This window comes from Protopterus annectens, chromosome 1.part2 (genome assembly GCF_019279795.1).
Source record: "Protopterus annectens isolate FY-2018-M chromosome 1.part2, PAN1.0, whole genome shotgun sequence".
In the NCBI taxonomy this organism is placed as follows: domain Eukaryota; kingdom Metazoa; phylum Chordata; order Ceratodontiformes; family Protopteridae; genus Protopterus; species Protopterus annectens.
Window position 1 is genome coordinate 591,082,095 of NC_056727.1, and position 18,787 is coordinate 591,100,881.

Below are 18,787 nucleotides of genomic sequence, written 5' to 3' on the forward strand. Positions count from 1 at the left end.
GTCTGGTTCCTGTTTCTATGGCCCCATCTGATTCACAGCCCGTGGATCCTGGATCATTCCCAGGACCTGTTATCACATCCTCGGGGACTGATTCATCCGAACCTGCACAGTCTTAAGCTCACAACTTGGTTCCTCCACTTCCAGTTATTGCCAGGCTGCCTGAAATCCCATCTCCTGTTCGTGAAATTCTTCTGGCCTCACACAAACCTTCCACTAGAAAGGTTTCTCCTAGTAAATGGATTAGGTTCTCTATTTGGGCAAAAGATCAGAACTTAGACCCTTTCTCTATGCCTATTCAAAAGATCCTACAATACCTATCTACTTTTTTACATGCAGGAGCCTCGGCTTCAATGATCACTGTACATTTAGCAGCTATCGCCAATTTTCATAATGGTCTTGATAATGCTTTAGTGATGTCACACCGCCTATGCAAGACCTTTTTGAAGGGAGTATTGCATGTTAAACCTCCGGTCAAGCCTCCCTTAGAACCCTGGGACTTGACTCTGGTGCTTCATTCTCTCACAGGCTCTCCCTTCGAGCCCTTTGATTCATGTGATTTGAAATTTTTGTCATGGAAAACCATACTTCTAGTAGCACTCACCTCGGTGAGAAGAGTATCTGAGCTGCAGGCCTTGAGTGTCAAGAGTCCTTACTTAATCTTCCACACGGATAAAGTGTCCCTTCTTACTGACCCTCCTTTCTTGCCCAAGATCATTTCTGTTTTTTCCATTAACTAATCTATTGACCTGCCGGTTTTCTTCCCTCAGCATTCTAATAGAGGGGGAGTACCTTTTGCACACCCTTGATGTGCATTGGCAGCTCCTTCGTTATTTGGACAGGACTAAATATTTCAGGAAAACGGATCAGTTGTTTGTGGCATTTGCAGGACCCAGATTGGGTAAACCTGTTTCCAAAGTGACTTTATCTTCTTGGCTTAGAAACGTCATTACCTTTATCTACCAACAGAGTAAGCTATTCTTACCTTCCAGAATAAAGGCTCATTCTACCAGATCTATGGCTACTTCTGTAGCTTTTCATTCCAGAGCGTCTATGAATGATGTATGTGTAGCAGCCACTTGGGTAAGACCTCATACCTTTATATCTCATTACAAATTGGATTTGGCCTCCAGGGGACGAGCATCTTTTGGTTCTATGGTGCTCAGAAATATCCTTCCTTAGGGCCACCCAGGACTCAAGTAGCTGCGGACTCTGTCCTATCTGTAATGAATAAACAAAGATTTACAACATCAGATAAAGAAGTTATGTTTTATCATAACGTTCCATCTGTGTTTTAGATCTTTGTTCATTCATTACTTCCCACCCTCCTTCCCCCTGCCTGGACTCTTGGTGGACTAGGAACTCCTGGTTAGGGTATTTGCTCAGACAGAGACTCCTACTATTTTTTCTATTACTACATCTTATTTCTAGGACAGGCAAACTTGATCTGAAGTAACTAGGAGAGGGGCATTGTGGGTAGGTTCTTAGCTAAGAGTTTTTGGCTTGCTCGAGCTGGGAAATGGCCGTATCTGTTCCGAGGACAGAACCGAGGTCCTAGCTGTAATGAATGAACAAAGCTCTATAACACAGATGAAACGTTATGGTAAGAGATGATTTCTTTTTTTCTATACCTCTGAGACCTTGCAAATTCTAAGATAATATGGAAAGTGGCAGCATTATGGTAATAAGTCATCATTCCCACCTATTATATAGAGAATAGTTTTTAAATATATATTTAAAACATTTGTGATACATGCACTCGGTGTTTGGCAGGTTATTCCTTTATAAAGTGTTTTTTTTTCTCATCAGCATTGGAGTCTGTGTCACATTTTGCAAGACTTTTTGTTTTGATAAAAACTCAAACAAAAGAAACTCAACCACAGAACACCCCCATAATTTGTTAACTAATACAAACGCACAAAACTATGTACATTTTCAAATAATCAAGTTTAACCCTCCTAATAGGAATATTGCACGGGCCCTAATTAAACTGAAAATGAGGTTATCCATGCTAAAGCGCACTTTACTGCCTGTGTTTCTACTTGCACTAACTGGTGTCTTTTTTTTTTTTTTTTTTTTTCTTCTTCTTCATTATTCCTCCCCAGTGTGAAAACAACTTGCATACTTTCAGAAATCATTAAGTTTTAGCCTTGAAACCAGTGTTCTGTCTTTTATTGCCCTAATCCTCCTGCCTCCAGAGAAAAGTAAGAGAACATAGAAAAATGTAGTCCTCTGTTGTAGCCTGAAAGATGAGCTGAAACTTTTATTTCTAAAGGGATTTTGTATCTTCGTGTGTCAATAAACCTTTTCATCCTTTTGTACGAGCGTTTTTTTTTTATCCACGAGTCTGCACATCCGCACTGGTTCTATAGTTGTTGTCTTTCTCCTTTTGGACTTTTTAAAATAAGTTTACTCTTACGTTCTGCTAGTGTCAGATTACTAAAACTAGCACAAATGTCACAGTCAGCTTTAATATGATCCACGCCCAAACAGCAGACACAACGGACATGTGTATCTGAGTTAGGCATCGTATGTCCACACTTGTCACACTGTTTAAATCCCAACTTAGCTTTGTCTGACATGGTAAGGTAACAATGCTATCCTATAGAAAAAATAAGGGAGAAAATACCAGTGATGGTTATTTTAAAGAATACCACTAGTAAAAAGGGAAGGCCTGTCAAAGACAGGAGGGACGGACAGTAGCAAAAAAGGTAAAAAATTATATTACCACGGAAAAGGGTAGGAAATAGGCTTAGGTTATAGGCGACAATGAGAAAAGGCTAACTTGACTAAAAATTTTGTAATTTTGAAGAAAAACTGTCATAAAATTAACAATTTTCTACTTAGCTTTAACAGAGATGGCTAACACTTCTGACTAGGATCGCGGCAAATGAGATCGGGAGTAAATAGGACAGGGGCATTGTGAGTAGGTTCTTAGTTAAGAGTTTTTGTCTTGTGCGAGCTGGGAAACGGCCGTATCGGTTCCGAGGACGAACTGAGGTCCTATCTGACATGAACAAACAAAGATTTACAACATCAGATAGAATATTTCATAATATTAAGAAATGCAGAGTACAAATAGCAATGGTACAGGAGATACGTTCGGAACAAATTGAACATGTGAATATGACAAAGAAAGGACTTCAGGATGGATATGCCTATAGAATATCAGGGTCAAAAGAAAAGGAGTACTTATATTAATTGCTACAGGAGGTTCAGCAGGAAAAGAAGTGGGAAAAAAAGATAATGCAGATCTTTAGTAGTAGGGGGTTACTGGACAAAGGATCAGGATTACACTGGTATAAGCTTCTATTCCACCTAAAACTGCTATTTTGCATCTTAAAAAATAGGGGAGAAAGAACCACCTTCAGCAATAAGGAATATTACTTGTAGTTGCGACTGGAATTTGATTTGCAACAATGAGGATGTATTTGGGGGGCCTAGAAGGGAAAATATAACAAAAAAGAAAGCAGATTTCTAAATACATTTATGACAATATTTGGTATGAAAGACATGAATTCAGTAGTAGCAACTCAGAGGGAATTTACATATCATTACCCAAGGTACAATTACTGGGCTAAACTTGACAGAAATTATATTTCACAGAAACGTGCATTTAATTGACGACTTTACACATCCAACAACTACTTCAAATCATACACCAATAATTATTAAGACAAAAATGTAAGTTAATGACAAAGTTGACACAATTGTACTTCCCCGCCTACCTGTTAAAAGAAAAAAAAAAAAGAATTTAAGGAATGGATAGTGGAAATTATCTGGGAGTTATTAGGGAAGATGGAAAGTACTCCAGAAGTTATAGCTAGTGAATGGGATAAATAAAAATGGAGTTTAAAAATAGGGTAGAAATAAAAAGAAAGAGTGGATAACATGCATGATTTCAGAAAGATCGCCGTCAAGCAAATGGTTTTTGATAACTTCAGAGCACAAAAACTTTTGGCACAACAACTTGGGCAACAGAAAGTAGAAAGGGTTGTTGCCAAACAACTGGGAAAACTACTCGTGTACCAACTCCTTTGCTAAACCCTTCCTGGAATTCATAAATTCCAATGCCCTGGATCAACTTATCCACACCCCGAACAAGAGGAAAAATATCCTAGACCTAATCATTGCCAACATAAGTGACAGGTGTTCCACATCTGAAGTCAACTCCTCGTTAGTCATATCTGGCCATAAGCTAATCACCCTAGGTATCCACATCCCACCCCCACCCCCCATTAAGGAAACCACGGTAAAAAATGTTTCCAAAGCCAACTTCATGCTTCTTAAGACAGAAGTGGCGAACTTCATGACACCCATGCAGATGGACAATACAGTTACAACTGCTGAATCCTACACAAATGCACTGTATAAGTGCTTACATGAGTGCATAGATTGTGCTATCCCAAACAGAACCAAGACGCTATCCTCAAAAAAAAGGAAGCCAATCTGGTGGTCCCCTGCCATAAACAAACTCTACAACAGAAGGAAGAAACTGTTGCAAAAGAGTAAAATCCCATGAGTGGAGGAGCTCCCTGGTCAGCCTCAGTAAGAAGCTGAGATCCCTTACAAGATCCTCCAAAGCTAGCAATGAAAACAAAATTGCCACTGATTCTAGGGACAACCACAAAGCATTCTATAGCTATGTCAAGAATTTCAATGGCAACACCCAGATCTGCTCAGTTACAGCATAATGGCATGAAAATTACCAACTGATACTGCCAACATCCTGGCAGAAAGGTTCAGTGCTAACTTTACCCCCTCACCCCCTAAAGGGCCCATATCTATCAAGGAAGAATGCACAGTCCCTGTAATCACAACTATGCAGGTAAAAGCTGCACACTCTAAAGCCAAAAACACAGCATTCATGGGACCGGACAACATCCCAGGCTGCATTTTACAAGAACTTCAGAACAAACTGGCTCCACACCTAAGCACCATGTTCAATCATAGCCTCACATCAGGCTTTGTGCCTACTGAATGGCGCACAGCAACAGTTATCCCACTCCACAAAGGGGGAGCCACCACTGATCCCGGGAACTAATCGCCCTATTAGCCTGACGGGCCTGGTCTGCAAGGCCATGGAACGCATCATCATGGAACTCAAACAAAGACATTGGTAACGTCCAAGCTCTGGACCCCACCCAGTTCGGGCTTGTGAAAGGCAGATCATGCCTCCTGAACCTGATCGACTTCTTTGAGGCAGTCACCAAAGCCATAGACAAGGGTAAGGTGGTTCACACAACCTATTTTGACTTCGCCAAGGCTTTCAAACCATCCCCCATTCTGGAATTATAGCTAAACTCAATAAATTAGGTATAAATCCCTACGTCACAAGATGGGTTGCCAACTGGCTCACTGACAGAATCCACACGGTAAAAGTTGCAGACTCCAAATCGGACTTCAAACCAGTGACAAGTGGAGTACCACAGGGTTCAGTCCTGGGACCTCTCCTGTTTGGTATCTACTTCTCTGAAGTACAGGCTAACACAGAAGGCCTTTGGCCAATGATTTTCGCAGATGACTGCAAACTAGGAGCCATAGCAGAGTCCCCAAATGATGTGGACATCCTACAGAAGGGCCTCAATGAGAAAGATGCCTGGTGTCAGAGCCATGGCTTCAAGCTCAATGCTTTGTCATCCCCTTTGGTAAAAACTCTGTACCCATGAGCTACCACACAGGTGGAAGTCTACTTAACACCGAATGTGTGATAAGAGATCTTGGGACCCAGGTGGACAATAGTCTCTCCTTTGATAATCAGATCGCCACAGTAGTCAGGAAATCCTACGTGGCACACCTCATCACAAAAGGGTTCATATCCAGAAAAAAGAAAAAAAAAAGAGAGAGGTCATTGTTCCCCTCTACTCGACACTCAGACCCCTTTTGGAATGTACCTTACAAGACATCTGCAGCAGCTGGAAAGGCCACAGAAGTACCTCACAAAGAGGATTACTGGCCTCAAACAGATGCCCTATACTGACCGTCTCAAAAAACTCCAGCTTTATTCCGTAGCATATCACCTACTCCGACATGCTACACCTAAAGAAATCCCAATCCCTCAGAGCTACACTCTCTAGGGACCTAAAACCTTGTCACCACAACAAACCAGGACATGCTGGAGGGATAGATTCCTGTCCCAGAGACTTCCCATACTCTGAAACAAGCTACCCATCTATGTCAAGCAAAGTTCCTCATTAGCACTCAAGAAAAATCTTAATGAGTGGATGGGAAATAGGAAATATACCCCGGGGATCACGTCTGTGGTTCTGCTCAACAGGGGCACAGGAAAATAACTTTCCTGGGTGGCGTAAGCCTGGGAACCTTGTTGGCTAGGCTTACTTAGACCCTTGGGCAGATAGCCTAGTCCCTACCTATGAACTTGGGGAGCCTTTAAAAAGAAAAAGAAAACTATTGATCCTATAGAGATATTTCGGTATTTTTTATGAAATTATGTATAAAGCATAGAAGTTGAGAAATCAAGAAAAAGCACAAATGGAAATATTTATTGAAGACTTAAATATATCAAGGTTAGTTGTTGAGCCTCATCCACCTCCAGCAGTCAACATAAGATGAGATGAGAATGGTGATGTATAACCAATCTGCATGAAAGTCTCCAGGAATAGACTTATTCTGGTGAAAGTTTGGAAGGTAAGAGGGAAGAAAGCGATAAAGATCTGGATGGTTTTGTTTAACAGTATTTTAAAAGGAGGGGAGGCACCAACATCCTTGAAAAAACTATGGTGAGTGTAATACCTAAAGTCAGTAAAAATCCATTTGGTCCAGCTTCATATACTTCCATTTCAAGTTTAAAACATGAATATAAAGTGTTTATGCCTACAACGGCTAAAAGAATGGCAAAGGTAATGTCAACATTAATAGCTATGCGCACCAATGTGGTTTCGTGGAGGGTAGACAAACATTTAACAACATTAACAGAACAATGATGATCCAGAGGGAAGCAGAATATAACAAAACATTGTAGTTACTGGGTCTTGCTGCCGAGAAAGCATTTGACAGAGTAAGTTTGGACTTTCGTGTGTACGACAATGGAAGCATTCATATTTCCTGATATGATGCCATTAATTAGAGGACTATTTGAGGGATTGGAGGCAAAAATCAAAGTTGTAGGGTTCCTCTCTAATAGGTTGCATCTTAACAGAGGAATCACACAGGTGTGCCCTCTCTCCCTTTTATTATATGATTTATACGGAGAACCACTGGCAAAGAAAATTAGGGACTCAGAAATTCAAGGATATAACTGGTATGGAAAAGTTGGCTTTATTTGCAGATACTATTTTGTACCCGATGGAACGAAAAAAAGACATCTCAGTGTTGTGGAATATTCTAAGACCGCTCCAGTTTTTATTTTGTGATGTAAAATTAATGAAGATAAAACACAAGGCTACAGCTAGAATTATGTATGAATCGGTTCAACAATACCTATATTTATGGAGACATGATAAAATGAAGTATTTAGATGTATGGATTAAAAAGAATGTGGGAACGAGACTAAACAAAAAATTAATACAAAACCTGATAAACTGGAAGCTCTTGCCTACAAAACAGTAAAAAAGTTTTTAGTCCCTTTAATTTTATACACAGATCAAGCACATTTTTTTTTTAACCAGAGAAGAAGTTGTGGATAGCACTTAATAAACAGTTGATGGAATTTATCTGGGAGGGGAAGAGTCAAGTGGGATAAGCTGATCCTCCCAGTACAACAAGGAGATTTAGGATTACCTGCTTGGAAGGGATATTTCAGAGCTACACAGTTAAGGCTCTTATACACAACACAAACAAAATTAGAATTAAAATTGGAAAGGGATGTCGAGGATAATTTAGGATCTTTGCCTGGAAATGGTTGCATCAATACTTTTTTACCCCAAGCAGATTCCTAAGGATTGTTCCTCAGGTAGATGGCAAATGCTGGAGATGGGATAGGGAAAAAAAGAGGCAACTGGGAACATATGCTCTGGGAATGTAATGAACTGGCAGACTTTAAAAATTTCTTACAAAGTACGCTGTCAAGAAATATTGGGCAAGGAAAGGAGTGTAAGGAAGGAAATGATTTTTTTAAGCTGGGATACAGGAGTTGAAATGCCTACACATAGTAAGGCATTGTTGGGTTTAATTCTGGTATCTGCCAACAGAGCAATTATTAGAAAATGGGTATCAAACCTTAACCAACAATAAAGTATTGAACATTGTAACAGAAATAAAGAATGGGAAGCGCGATCTTCAGAAAAAGGGTAGGAGTACATTACATGCGAAAAAAATATTTTGGAGGAGGAATATGGTTTAACGAGAAGGCAGGAACTGAATAACTTATGTAATTTTGCTTAGACTATAAGATATGAACAATGTTTGTAAATGTAAACATGTTAACATAATTTGATTATTTTATATAAATGTAAATTTGCTTATCTCGCAAATTATAACTTAATAAAGTGTTAAAGAATTACCAGCAACCCCATTATAAACCTGATAAACCAACAAAATAAAAATGTCCCTAAAGATACTACACAATTCCCTATCATGAACCAGCTCAATATCAAGTTAGCCAAATCAGTAAAAGCCAAAAAACTGGACATGGTAATAATGGTCAGACCATGAAACTGGCTCAACCACAAAGTCTGAGAAAGCATCAAACTGGAAGACTTTGATGACTGTTCTTGACTAGTGTGCACAGTGGCAATCACCTGTGTGATGGCAAAATCTAACATATGTAACAACTATGTGGTATGCTCCACAGATTTACTTTGACATGGGCATTACAGTCACACTAGACTAATGATCCTAGATGATCAGGCACAAGGTAAATGAGAAAATCTGTGAACCTGTAAAAAAGTAACCAGATGGACAATAAAAAAGGGAATCTCCAATTCATGCATGCACAAGACCTATCCAAAGCCATGGCCCTGCCAATATTCATTCCACTAGAATACATTAAGTAAAGGGAAAAAAAAAGCAAAGCAAATGGCCACAACACTCCTTTATCAAATGATGTGACTAACATGGAAAACAGGAGGAAAGGATGTAGTTAAAAGGAGGCCCACAGCTCTCATTGAACCAGTTCAGACAAGCAAAGCAAATTACACACTAATGCCAGGCTTGTTCTGAATAAACAAGACAATAAAACAGCAGAGTCCTAGATAGAGCACAGCAGATGAGGTACTTTCCAGAAGGCTCGAGATGGCACTCAACACCAGAGATTATGCAGCCAGACAGGGAGAACCCCTAGTAATTTTCAGTTTTCCTTTTAGTGGCACCAGAAAAGTCATAAAAGGACCCCTCCCATATCCCAGTAAGCAAACAACAGGCCCAACCTCACTAACTAAATGTCCAGACCATCACGTCTGCATCTTAAAGAAGTGAAAGGATTAATGGCTGAAGACTCAAAAGGGAAGAAGGTGTCCAGAAATTCACTACAGCAAAATAGTCTAAAGGCACAACAGGCTGAAGTGAAAATCTACTGATAAAAACAATACCACTTTAAGGGCTGTAAAATAATGTAGTGTTATTTAATTTTACAAACAGGATTAAAGCATCTCCAAGTGCTGCTTAAAATGCTCAAATGTTAAGTCAGAAAATAACGACTAAAAGGAACAAAAAATAAGCAGCATGAAGTTTCAGCAGCACAATAATCTGACAAAACAGATAAGGAAATATGAAATGTAAAAGGTTAGGAAAATCCACTTCAAGCATACACTAACACACAAGTACAGGGAATACAGTAAAAAGTCCAATAATGGACAACAGCAGCATGCTGGAAAAAGCAGCTAGACCACACTGCTGCAAGAAAAACTTATCATACTCCTGATTGCTCTGTCTACAGATTCCATAGAGGTTGTTCCTTGAACTCACCCATGGAGGCTGTTTTGCTACATTCTTAACTAGGTGGGCCTGCATCTGGGAAAAGGGAGATAAAAAGATGAGCACAAAGTCTCAAAGGGGAACAGCAATAAACCCTCTTGCCACATCTTTCCAGATTCCTCACTTGGAAGCAGAGAGGCAAAATACTATGGCCTTTGATACTATGACAGAGGGAGCATATTACTAAGAGTCAGTGCAAGAATGCCTGGACCGGATGCCTCATTAAGGCCTGGGGACTGATCCCAGGAGGCAAGGGCTAGGGAACAGCACTCCAGTACAAATATAGCACAGTGCTCCAAGCAGTCAAACTGTCTCCTGTCCATGAATCAGTTTTGTTATCTCTAACTAATTAAACTTAAATCCAACTCTACAGAAATCCAGCTCAGTCTGGTAGAGCATTTAGCCCCAATTACTCCCTAGACAATTCACATTCAACTAGAAGTCCGAGTGCAGGAGAAGTGGCCAGGGAAAGCTGCAAGTTAGCAAATTATGTCAAGTTAACCATTCCAGGCAGGAGTTGGCAGAGTCCAACAGCAGAACACCCCCTCTAGGAGCAAACCTAAAACTGCACCTTTTGCAAAAGGGACTGGAGACTAAGTCCTAAAGGAGTGAATGTCATTGCAGCTGAGCATCAATGGTACATGGAAGTGCTCATTTGCATCAGTAAAGTGTGACAGGCCCCCACATCAAGCTGAGTGGCCTAATAGGAAGTATCAGAAACCCTCCAAAAAAAAAAAAAAAAAAACACTCCTAAACCCTGCCGGACCATTCTAGTTTCCCCCCAATTCTAGTTTCCTCCTTCCATGGGTCAATGACACCAGGAGACAGATGGAACTAATAGTCCAACAAGAAATAGACACATGATGGTCATGTAGGGCACATAATGGGGGGGGGGGGGCAAGAAAAAGTTCAGCTGTAGCACAATACACAGGGTTATGGTGGGCTCTATCACTTGGGAAAACGAAAGCACCATGTCTCCTGTGTTCCTTCATGATGCAAATACATACATAGCTATTAAACATGCTAATATATTAAAACCACATACCAGTGGCAGATTTACTTTTGCATACACATACACAGCACAAAGACGAAGAGAAACAATCACCTGTGTGCCTCAATTACAATTCAAACACTACTGGTGAGTTAGAAATTCACTCAAACATCTAAACAGATACCTTCAAGTAAATCTTCAGTCCAATATTTTTCATCTGACCGTGAAATGAATTAATATCATCATCTCTGGTTTCTGGGTGGTGGAGCAAAATTTCAGTTCCCATCCTCCATATAACCTGCCAAAAAATCAAAAGAAATTAACTGCCTTGATGTAACTGCAACTTCAAAATGTATTATTTATGGACTCCAAGAATGGATGGATATCACTGGAAGTGGAACAAATGAGTTTCAGACAAATGTTCATGACTGAAAGCATTCCTATTCAACGTTTTAAAGACTCTTACAGAAAATAAAGCAATATTTATTACTCAAAAGAACCAAGCAAGCACCAGCCCCACTCATTGTCTGCCTAAAAGGAATTAGCTGCTAACTTCAGACGAGCTGCTTTTTCCACCACTCCAGAATTGTTACATCTGTTCAAACCAGGGTCCAGCCTGGTTCTGTGCATACAGAGATAAAGTTCTATTGCCCAGACAACACATATTCAATCAGAGATACAGGTGCTGAGATGACAGGCAGGCGAGGAGTGACCAATACCAGTTCACACATCCGGGGAGGCTGGCACATTGCATATCTGACACCTAAAGGAGTGCATGTGCATGGCTGCAATTCCACACTACTCAGGGTGTACCACAAAGGTATGGCACTGGCATGGGTGGCTGCAAGCATGCACCCTCTACAAGTCTGCCTACTGTGGGGAAAGTAGGTATTGGGGACTTGCATGGTCACAAAAGACACACAACTCCTATCTCCTAAGAGAAGAGATGGAATGAAACAGCTCCTAACCCAAGCAAGGAAAAAGTTGGCCAAAAAGCACTTGTTTTGGTCAGGGAAAGATTGAGCCTAGTTCATGGGTTAACTGGGTGAAACTAAAAAAACTTGAAGTGGTGGTGGGCAGACAGGATTTTCAAATAAATAAATCACAGTGTTGCAACATTGTTTTTGACCTTATCACTTACTTAGTAATGGCTTCTAAAACGAATTTACTAGTGAAAATAAAAATCCTTCGGACTGTCATGTACAGCCTCCCCATTTTCAAGCTGAAGCCTCCAGTTCTTTAGCATTTTCATTCCATCCAATATGTAAAGCTCTCCTTGCTTCCACTCCCCTGAACAACATAACATGTGTAGACACCATCTACTCTAACTCCGATAAGCTTACACTAAGGTACAATATTATAAATACTCACCATACAGCTGGATTTGGGAGTAGATCTCCATCCTCAGGAACTAGAATAACTCATGCTAACAAACATTGGAACTGCTTGGCACCTAAAACTTTCCATGGTTGCTAACTCCATCCTCTTTCACAGAATGCTCAATGTCTGCATACAACTCTGTTGTTATACCAACCAACCCAAAAAGGCAATTCTAACAGAGAAAGCAGGGAGACAGACAGAAGGTGACTTCCTGAAGAGATCTACTCATAGTGAAGGTGACTACTTTCAAATCAGATAGTGCAGACCTCCATCTTCAAGGATTATAGGACAAAAGCCCTAGCTACAACAACTAGGTGCAAGTTTAAGGGAATGTTACTCTTAATAGCAGTGACTTCAAAGAATCACAATGAGAATATAAAGTATAACACTACAAAGTCTCAAGTACTGACAGATAATTCAATGGTGACGATGGTCTAAGAAAATACAGCATAGCATAAATCATAAAAGAAACAAAAGCATCATGCCAATTACAAACCGGAAATACATGGAAAAGGCAACTTCTCACTCAGCATGGCTGCATGGATTGACTGGCAAGGGACAGCAACTTAGAGCCCAAGTGATAAAAACATGAATCCTATTAGGTCAAGCAGGAATACATAATCTACTCTGATCTACTGTCAGTAAAGATACACGCTTGTGGTAACACAAGAAACTGAAACCAAAGACAGAACTATGAGAAGATGAGCTGAGAAACATGGACCATATGTAAAGACAGTTCGCCAGCTCCTATGAAGACCTAAGAGCACTAAAAGTAGAAAGGAGCAGCAGATTTTCATTACACTGAGAACACCCATAAGACAGTGTGGGTATGACATGCCACAAAGTCAAAAAGAGGCCTGGCAAGGCAATCACTTCCTTGCTAACATACAAATTAGATGTGGATGTTTACAAGTAAAGGACAGATGCCTTTAAAACCAGGTAAAAAAGCAAATGGTTTCCCATCAAAACAAATGTAAGGAGGATGCATAAACTAGGACCGCTAACTAAGCGGTCATGACTAAAACTGTGAAAAGGCACATGGCCAAAAGAAATCTTCTGAAAAAGGACAGACCCTCCTAATAATACACAGCATGTGGAAAGGCCCTGGAACATGTGGAATACTATAGCAATAGCCCACGCCTGGGTGTGGGTAATGCTGGATTTACCCACGGTTGGTGTGGTTTGGTCATGAGGGCGAAGCCAGAGAGGCCAAACAAAGCCAACCGTGGGTAAATCCAGCATTGCTCACACCTAGAAGTGGGTTATTGCTATTATACAATGACATTATTTAAGAAAAAAAATTATTATTTTTCTTAAATAATGGCATTGTACAATGCTCCTTGCTGCCCTTCCGCAACTGTCTGGTATTCTGCGGCAGTTCTGATGTACTGCGCATGCGTATGCCTACGCAGTACATCAGAACAGTGGGCAAAAGCAACGGAGAAAGCAAGATCTCCATTGCTTTTTACATACTGTCTCGCTATGTTAAAGGAGTTTAACATAGCGAGGCAGCTTTAAAAAAAAGCAACGGAGAATCTCCATTGCTTTTTTTAAAGCTGTCTTGCTATGTTAAACTCCTTTAACATAGCGAGACAGTGTGAAGCAACGGAGATCTTGTGTTCTCCGCTGCTGTAAAGAGTTATAGTAATGGAAAAAGTCCGGGCGACCTGACCTTTTTCCATTACTGTAACTCTGATTTACAACGTGCACGCTGACCAATCAGCATGCATGTTTTTGAATATTAATGGGGGATGGTCGTATAATGAGAATGTTGCATCACTTCATAGACAAAAAACTGTTTTGAATGCTACCTGCTACACATGAAACAGTTCTGATCCAGACTAGAGGCACAGAATTGCAGAAAAATTACAGAAGGCTATATGGTAATATGGTCAAGTTTATAATGACAAGCATCCAACCTGCTAACAAAAAATAGCCCTAGCCTAGTAGATATGAAAAACAAAATATAAAAGGAGAGAAAAGTCCATTCTTACTAAATGAATCTTTTCAGTTTCAAACCCAAAACAAACACAGTAATGTGCCTTATCCTAAACTACCAAACCAGCAAGAGAAGGCAGCAAACTCCATTCAGGAGAGATTGGGGAAAAAAGTGCAAGTCCTTCCCAGAATAATGAGAAGGATAAATATTTAAGATAGGTGGCATCACAAATTGGTGTAGAATGTCATATAATGCTAAAAAAAGACATTGACTAAAAATTGAATAGGACACTGCTAGCTTCTCTGCATGTGGATCCACAGCAGACACCAAAATGAGAAAAGATCCTGCAGTTACAAAGCATCTGAGCTAGAGACAAGACAAGGTGCATGAAAGGCAATTATAAATAAGATAAACACTTTAACAGGTAGGCCTGCCAAGACACTTTTCCTGCCGAGATGCAGGCAATAAGGTAATAATTATTATCGAAATCACCAGAATGTAGTTCAAGCAGTACAAGAATATATAGTTACACAAAGGGGGTCAAGCTAAAGGAAGCCCTGCGATTCATGCATAAAACTTTCCATGTAATATTCACAAAAAAGTGTAAGATAATAAAATCATTAGGCCATCAGTCTCACAGATGTAGGTAAATATATTTATCCTAAAAAGGATATATAAGGGTGTGAAAAGCATGGATTTAAGACCAGCAATAAATTTTCGATCACCACCCTATTCACATCAGCAAGTGTTTACCACCCATCCATTCTTTTACTCTTATGCATTGTAACATACTGCTATACTTTCTACCCATCTACTTGAATATCATTTTTAAAACACCTTTATTAAATTACCACTTCAGATACAGGAGTACACACATTAACAGAAAACAAATCATATTAGCAATTGTTTTAATGTATATGCATACATTACAGTTTCTTTCTAATATAAACAACTCTCATGAAGTCGAACATTACGTTGCTCAATTCCAGCCTTCCCTTAAACCTCACTCCTTCTCCTGAGCATTACTTTGCATGCACTGTTCCCAAAAATTCTATTTACATGCAATTTGTTCCTTCCATTTTCTAAAAAAAACCCTTTCCAATTCTTATCTCTTTTACAATATTCAATACTTCAAATATAGTTGGTTTAGATTTTGATTTCCATTTTCTAGTAAGTGATTTTTTGACAGCTAATTGAATTAAACATAAGGCCTTATTATGTCTAGGCAATTCAGATCCTGTATCCCATCTGAAAAGAATCATTTCCTTAGTTACAGCCATTTGCTCCCCCAATATTTATAAAGCTCATAGATGGTCACTAGGCTAACAGCTCTAGAGCCCTTACAAGCCTAGCCATGTTTATCCCATGTTGCCCAATTGTCCTTTGTTAGCTGAATGGCAGTCACAGAGATTAGAGTCTATGGTTAATACTGACTGCACCAGGCTGAGAGAGTATTATATGTAGGGATTTTTTAAAACCTGACAGTCATTCACCTTCCAAAAAACATGTTCCCAGTTGCCCCTTTCTTCCCCAGCATACTTCCAACATTTGCTATCTGCTTTAGGAAATATTCGTTGAACTCCACTTGCGGTATAAAAATACATATGCAAATACTTGCAAACAAACATCCTAAGCCTTCTGAACACTGCTGCATACTTGGGAGCCATACATATGTCCTCCCATTGTTTACTTGTAAATTGTTTTCCCCGGTCTTTCTTCCCAGTCTTTCCCATCATCCTCAGATTCTTTTAGTTTTCAAATAATAGTTTATATGCCCTACTAATTATCCCTTTTAACAGCAACTTCTGTTCTAGACTTGACTAGAAACCCCACCAGAGTAGGTCTTTCACTTAAGATTCTCCAATCCCTTTTTCTTTGCCTATACCCGGATATCAATTATTGACAGGGAAAGCAGCCTCTAACCTGCAGTCTAAACAAACTTCCTGGCCTCATCCCACTGTACTACATCTCCCTCTCTGGCCATGTGCTCTAAATATTTTGGTTCCTTTGACAGTTTTCGCCAATAAATTCCAGTACCATCTATTAAAATTCCAGTCCCCTCTTGCCCATTTTCTGTACCCTTAATGGAGTCATCCCTATTAAGGATCTCCTTTCTCTTGTTGGCTTAGTTCTTACAATACTTTGCAACTTTGTGAATACAATATTCAGCATGGTTGTTGTAAATTCCCATTAAAGATCTGCATCCAAAATCACACTCTCTCCTTTTTCTTGAATTCCTCTCCTCTTTATCATCATCCCTTTCTGTTTTGAATTATAACCTTCTTCTTATGTTACACATACGAACCTTAATCATGTAGCTCTAAAATATCCCTTCAAAATCAGACAATCCTAAACCACCTTATTCTCTAGGAAGGATCAATTTATCCCCTTAGCTCCTGCCCTCTTCCTCTCCCAGATAAATTCCTTTAACTCTATAATACTATCTACAACCTCTCCTCTGGCTGATAAAAATATGCCTGACCTGTATATAAAAACTAAAATGACCAATGACATTGCTTGTACCTTATTATCCATATCCAAATCCATACACAAGAGCTTCCAGGCCAGGATGAGTTCCCATATGACAGAACAATGGATGACAGGATGAAAATTAAGAGAATGCACCACCGGAAGCTGCTATAGAACTCTACAGAATGCCCACAGGAAAATAACTAAAAATGTGTCCTTAGCTTAGGAGAAAACGAGTTAAGAGAAGAGTTGCTTGATTTAACAGAGATAGCTAGACATAGACTGGAGAAGGTCAATAAAACCCAAAGAGTCAGAAGTTTGATTAAAAAAAAAAAAAAAAAAAAAATGAATAAGGCAATTAGGACTGTCCATAAAGATCTGTGCGATACAAGAGAAGTAAACTGGATATATTACTGTGCAGCTAAGTTAATAAAAGATAAAATGCGGCTTACCTTTATAAATGTCGATCACGTATTACCCAACAGCCACATCACCGAACCATTTCTGCAAAACTGGAACCACAAACACTTTAAAATTTCGAAAAAAACTCAAAATGTCTACATTTCCAACCGCGCCACACCAACAAACAAGTGCTAACATGGGTCAAAAAGGGGGCAAGACTTCGCAGTTCAGAAATTCAGTATTCGAGGTTTTGTGAAGTAGCAGTTTCAACATTCTGTCCACCATTAAACCTAAAGTTCTACCAAAAGAACACAGGGTAGTAAGGGAAAGGAAGGGGAGAAATTGAACACCATCATGGAAGTATCAAATAGAGAAAACTATAAAGCAATTAAGATAAGAAGTGTCACTGTTATGAGAGTACAGAAGAGAAAAGAGATCAACAAAAATACTCAGAATAATAGACCTGATAAAAGCAATGCACAGTATTATAACGGATCAGGATCTGTCTTGCTCTACTGCAAATAATAAACTAAAAATCTCAGTACAGGCAGCAAAACTAAGATGCACAGTTAAATATAAAGGAAAGTACATAAGCAATTTAATGATGACCCTAAAAAGTTCTACAAAGAATTGGGAAACAAGGTAAAAGGAATTGAAAGACCACCCAAAAAAGAAGAACTAGAAACATTTGGAAAAATATCCATGAATATCCTGTGAAATATAAATATGCTAAATGGAAAAAATTAAAAGAAAGAATAGAGTTCAAAGGTGCACGATATGAAATGGGATGAAGTAATGGCCAGAGAGAGTGAGATAAAGTTAAGAAAAGCCTCCAATTGGAAAACCACATGCCCAGATGCAGTACCTAACTTCTGGCGAAAAGTATTAACATCTTTGCATGAAGATTTAGCCATGAGTAAAAACTCTATATATGCACACCCCAGACAAACACTAACCTGGTTAACAGCAATGCTCCTACTTAAGAGTGAACCTGCAAGTTATCCTAAAAATTATAGGCCAATACCTTGTCTTCCGACGACATATAACCGACACTGGAATTGATGACAGTTTATTTATAGTAATTTAGAAGAAAATTCAATCATGGCAATAGAACAAAAGGAAAAGAAAAGTCATATGAAACACTGAGCTAATAGAAGGAAGGACACTGTTATATATTATAGATCCGAGTTTGCTCAAAGTATCCTGTTTTTTTTTTTTTGCTTATTTTTTTCGAGTTGTTTATAGCACTTTGTCTACTGCATACTTTTCTAGCTAGTTTCACTGTGTGTGAGGTATTAACTGGAAATTGTCCACTTTTATTAAGCATCTGTTTGGGTTGTTTGATTCTGATGTCCTGCCAAGGAGTGTGTCATGTAACTTGTTTGCAGTTAAAAGCTTTCTCTAGAGGCTCCTTTATCTGTTTAAAGCTTTCATTTAAAGGCTCACTGTTATGTTTCTGCTGTACATTTCTGCAGTTTGTTTCTACCAAAGTTGTGTGGGTAGCAGTGTCCATATTCAGGCTTGTGTTTGGGCCTAGTGTTTGTAGAGGTTGTGTCTGAGCACATGTTCAAGGACATTTTGGTTTAGCCAAAGTCATTAGGCATTTCAGTAAGAGGGGATTGTCTATGGTCATTGGCTGACTGGGGTCACCTGGACTACAGCTAGGAGTAAGCACCTCACTGGTTCTTTTGAGCTTTTTTTTTTTTTTATAAAGTTGTCTCAGGTTTCAACTCTCT

General features: G+C 39.3%; 1 protein-coding gene across 1 annotated transcript in view; it reads right to left on the bottom strand.

The window, feature by feature from the left end:
• TAF1A (TATA-box binding protein associated factor, RNA polymerase I subunit A) overlaps positions 1 to 18,787 on the bottom strand; it is a 650,793-nt gene that overhangs the window by 607,931 nt on the left and 24,075 nt on the right. Inside the window, exon 2 of the mRNA XM_044057862.1 lies at positions 11,046 to 11,159. Coding sequence (XP_043913797.1) covers positions 11,046 to 11,159 — 114 coding nt within the window. The remainder of the gene's footprint in view (positions 1 to 11,045; positions 11,160 to 18,787) is intronic.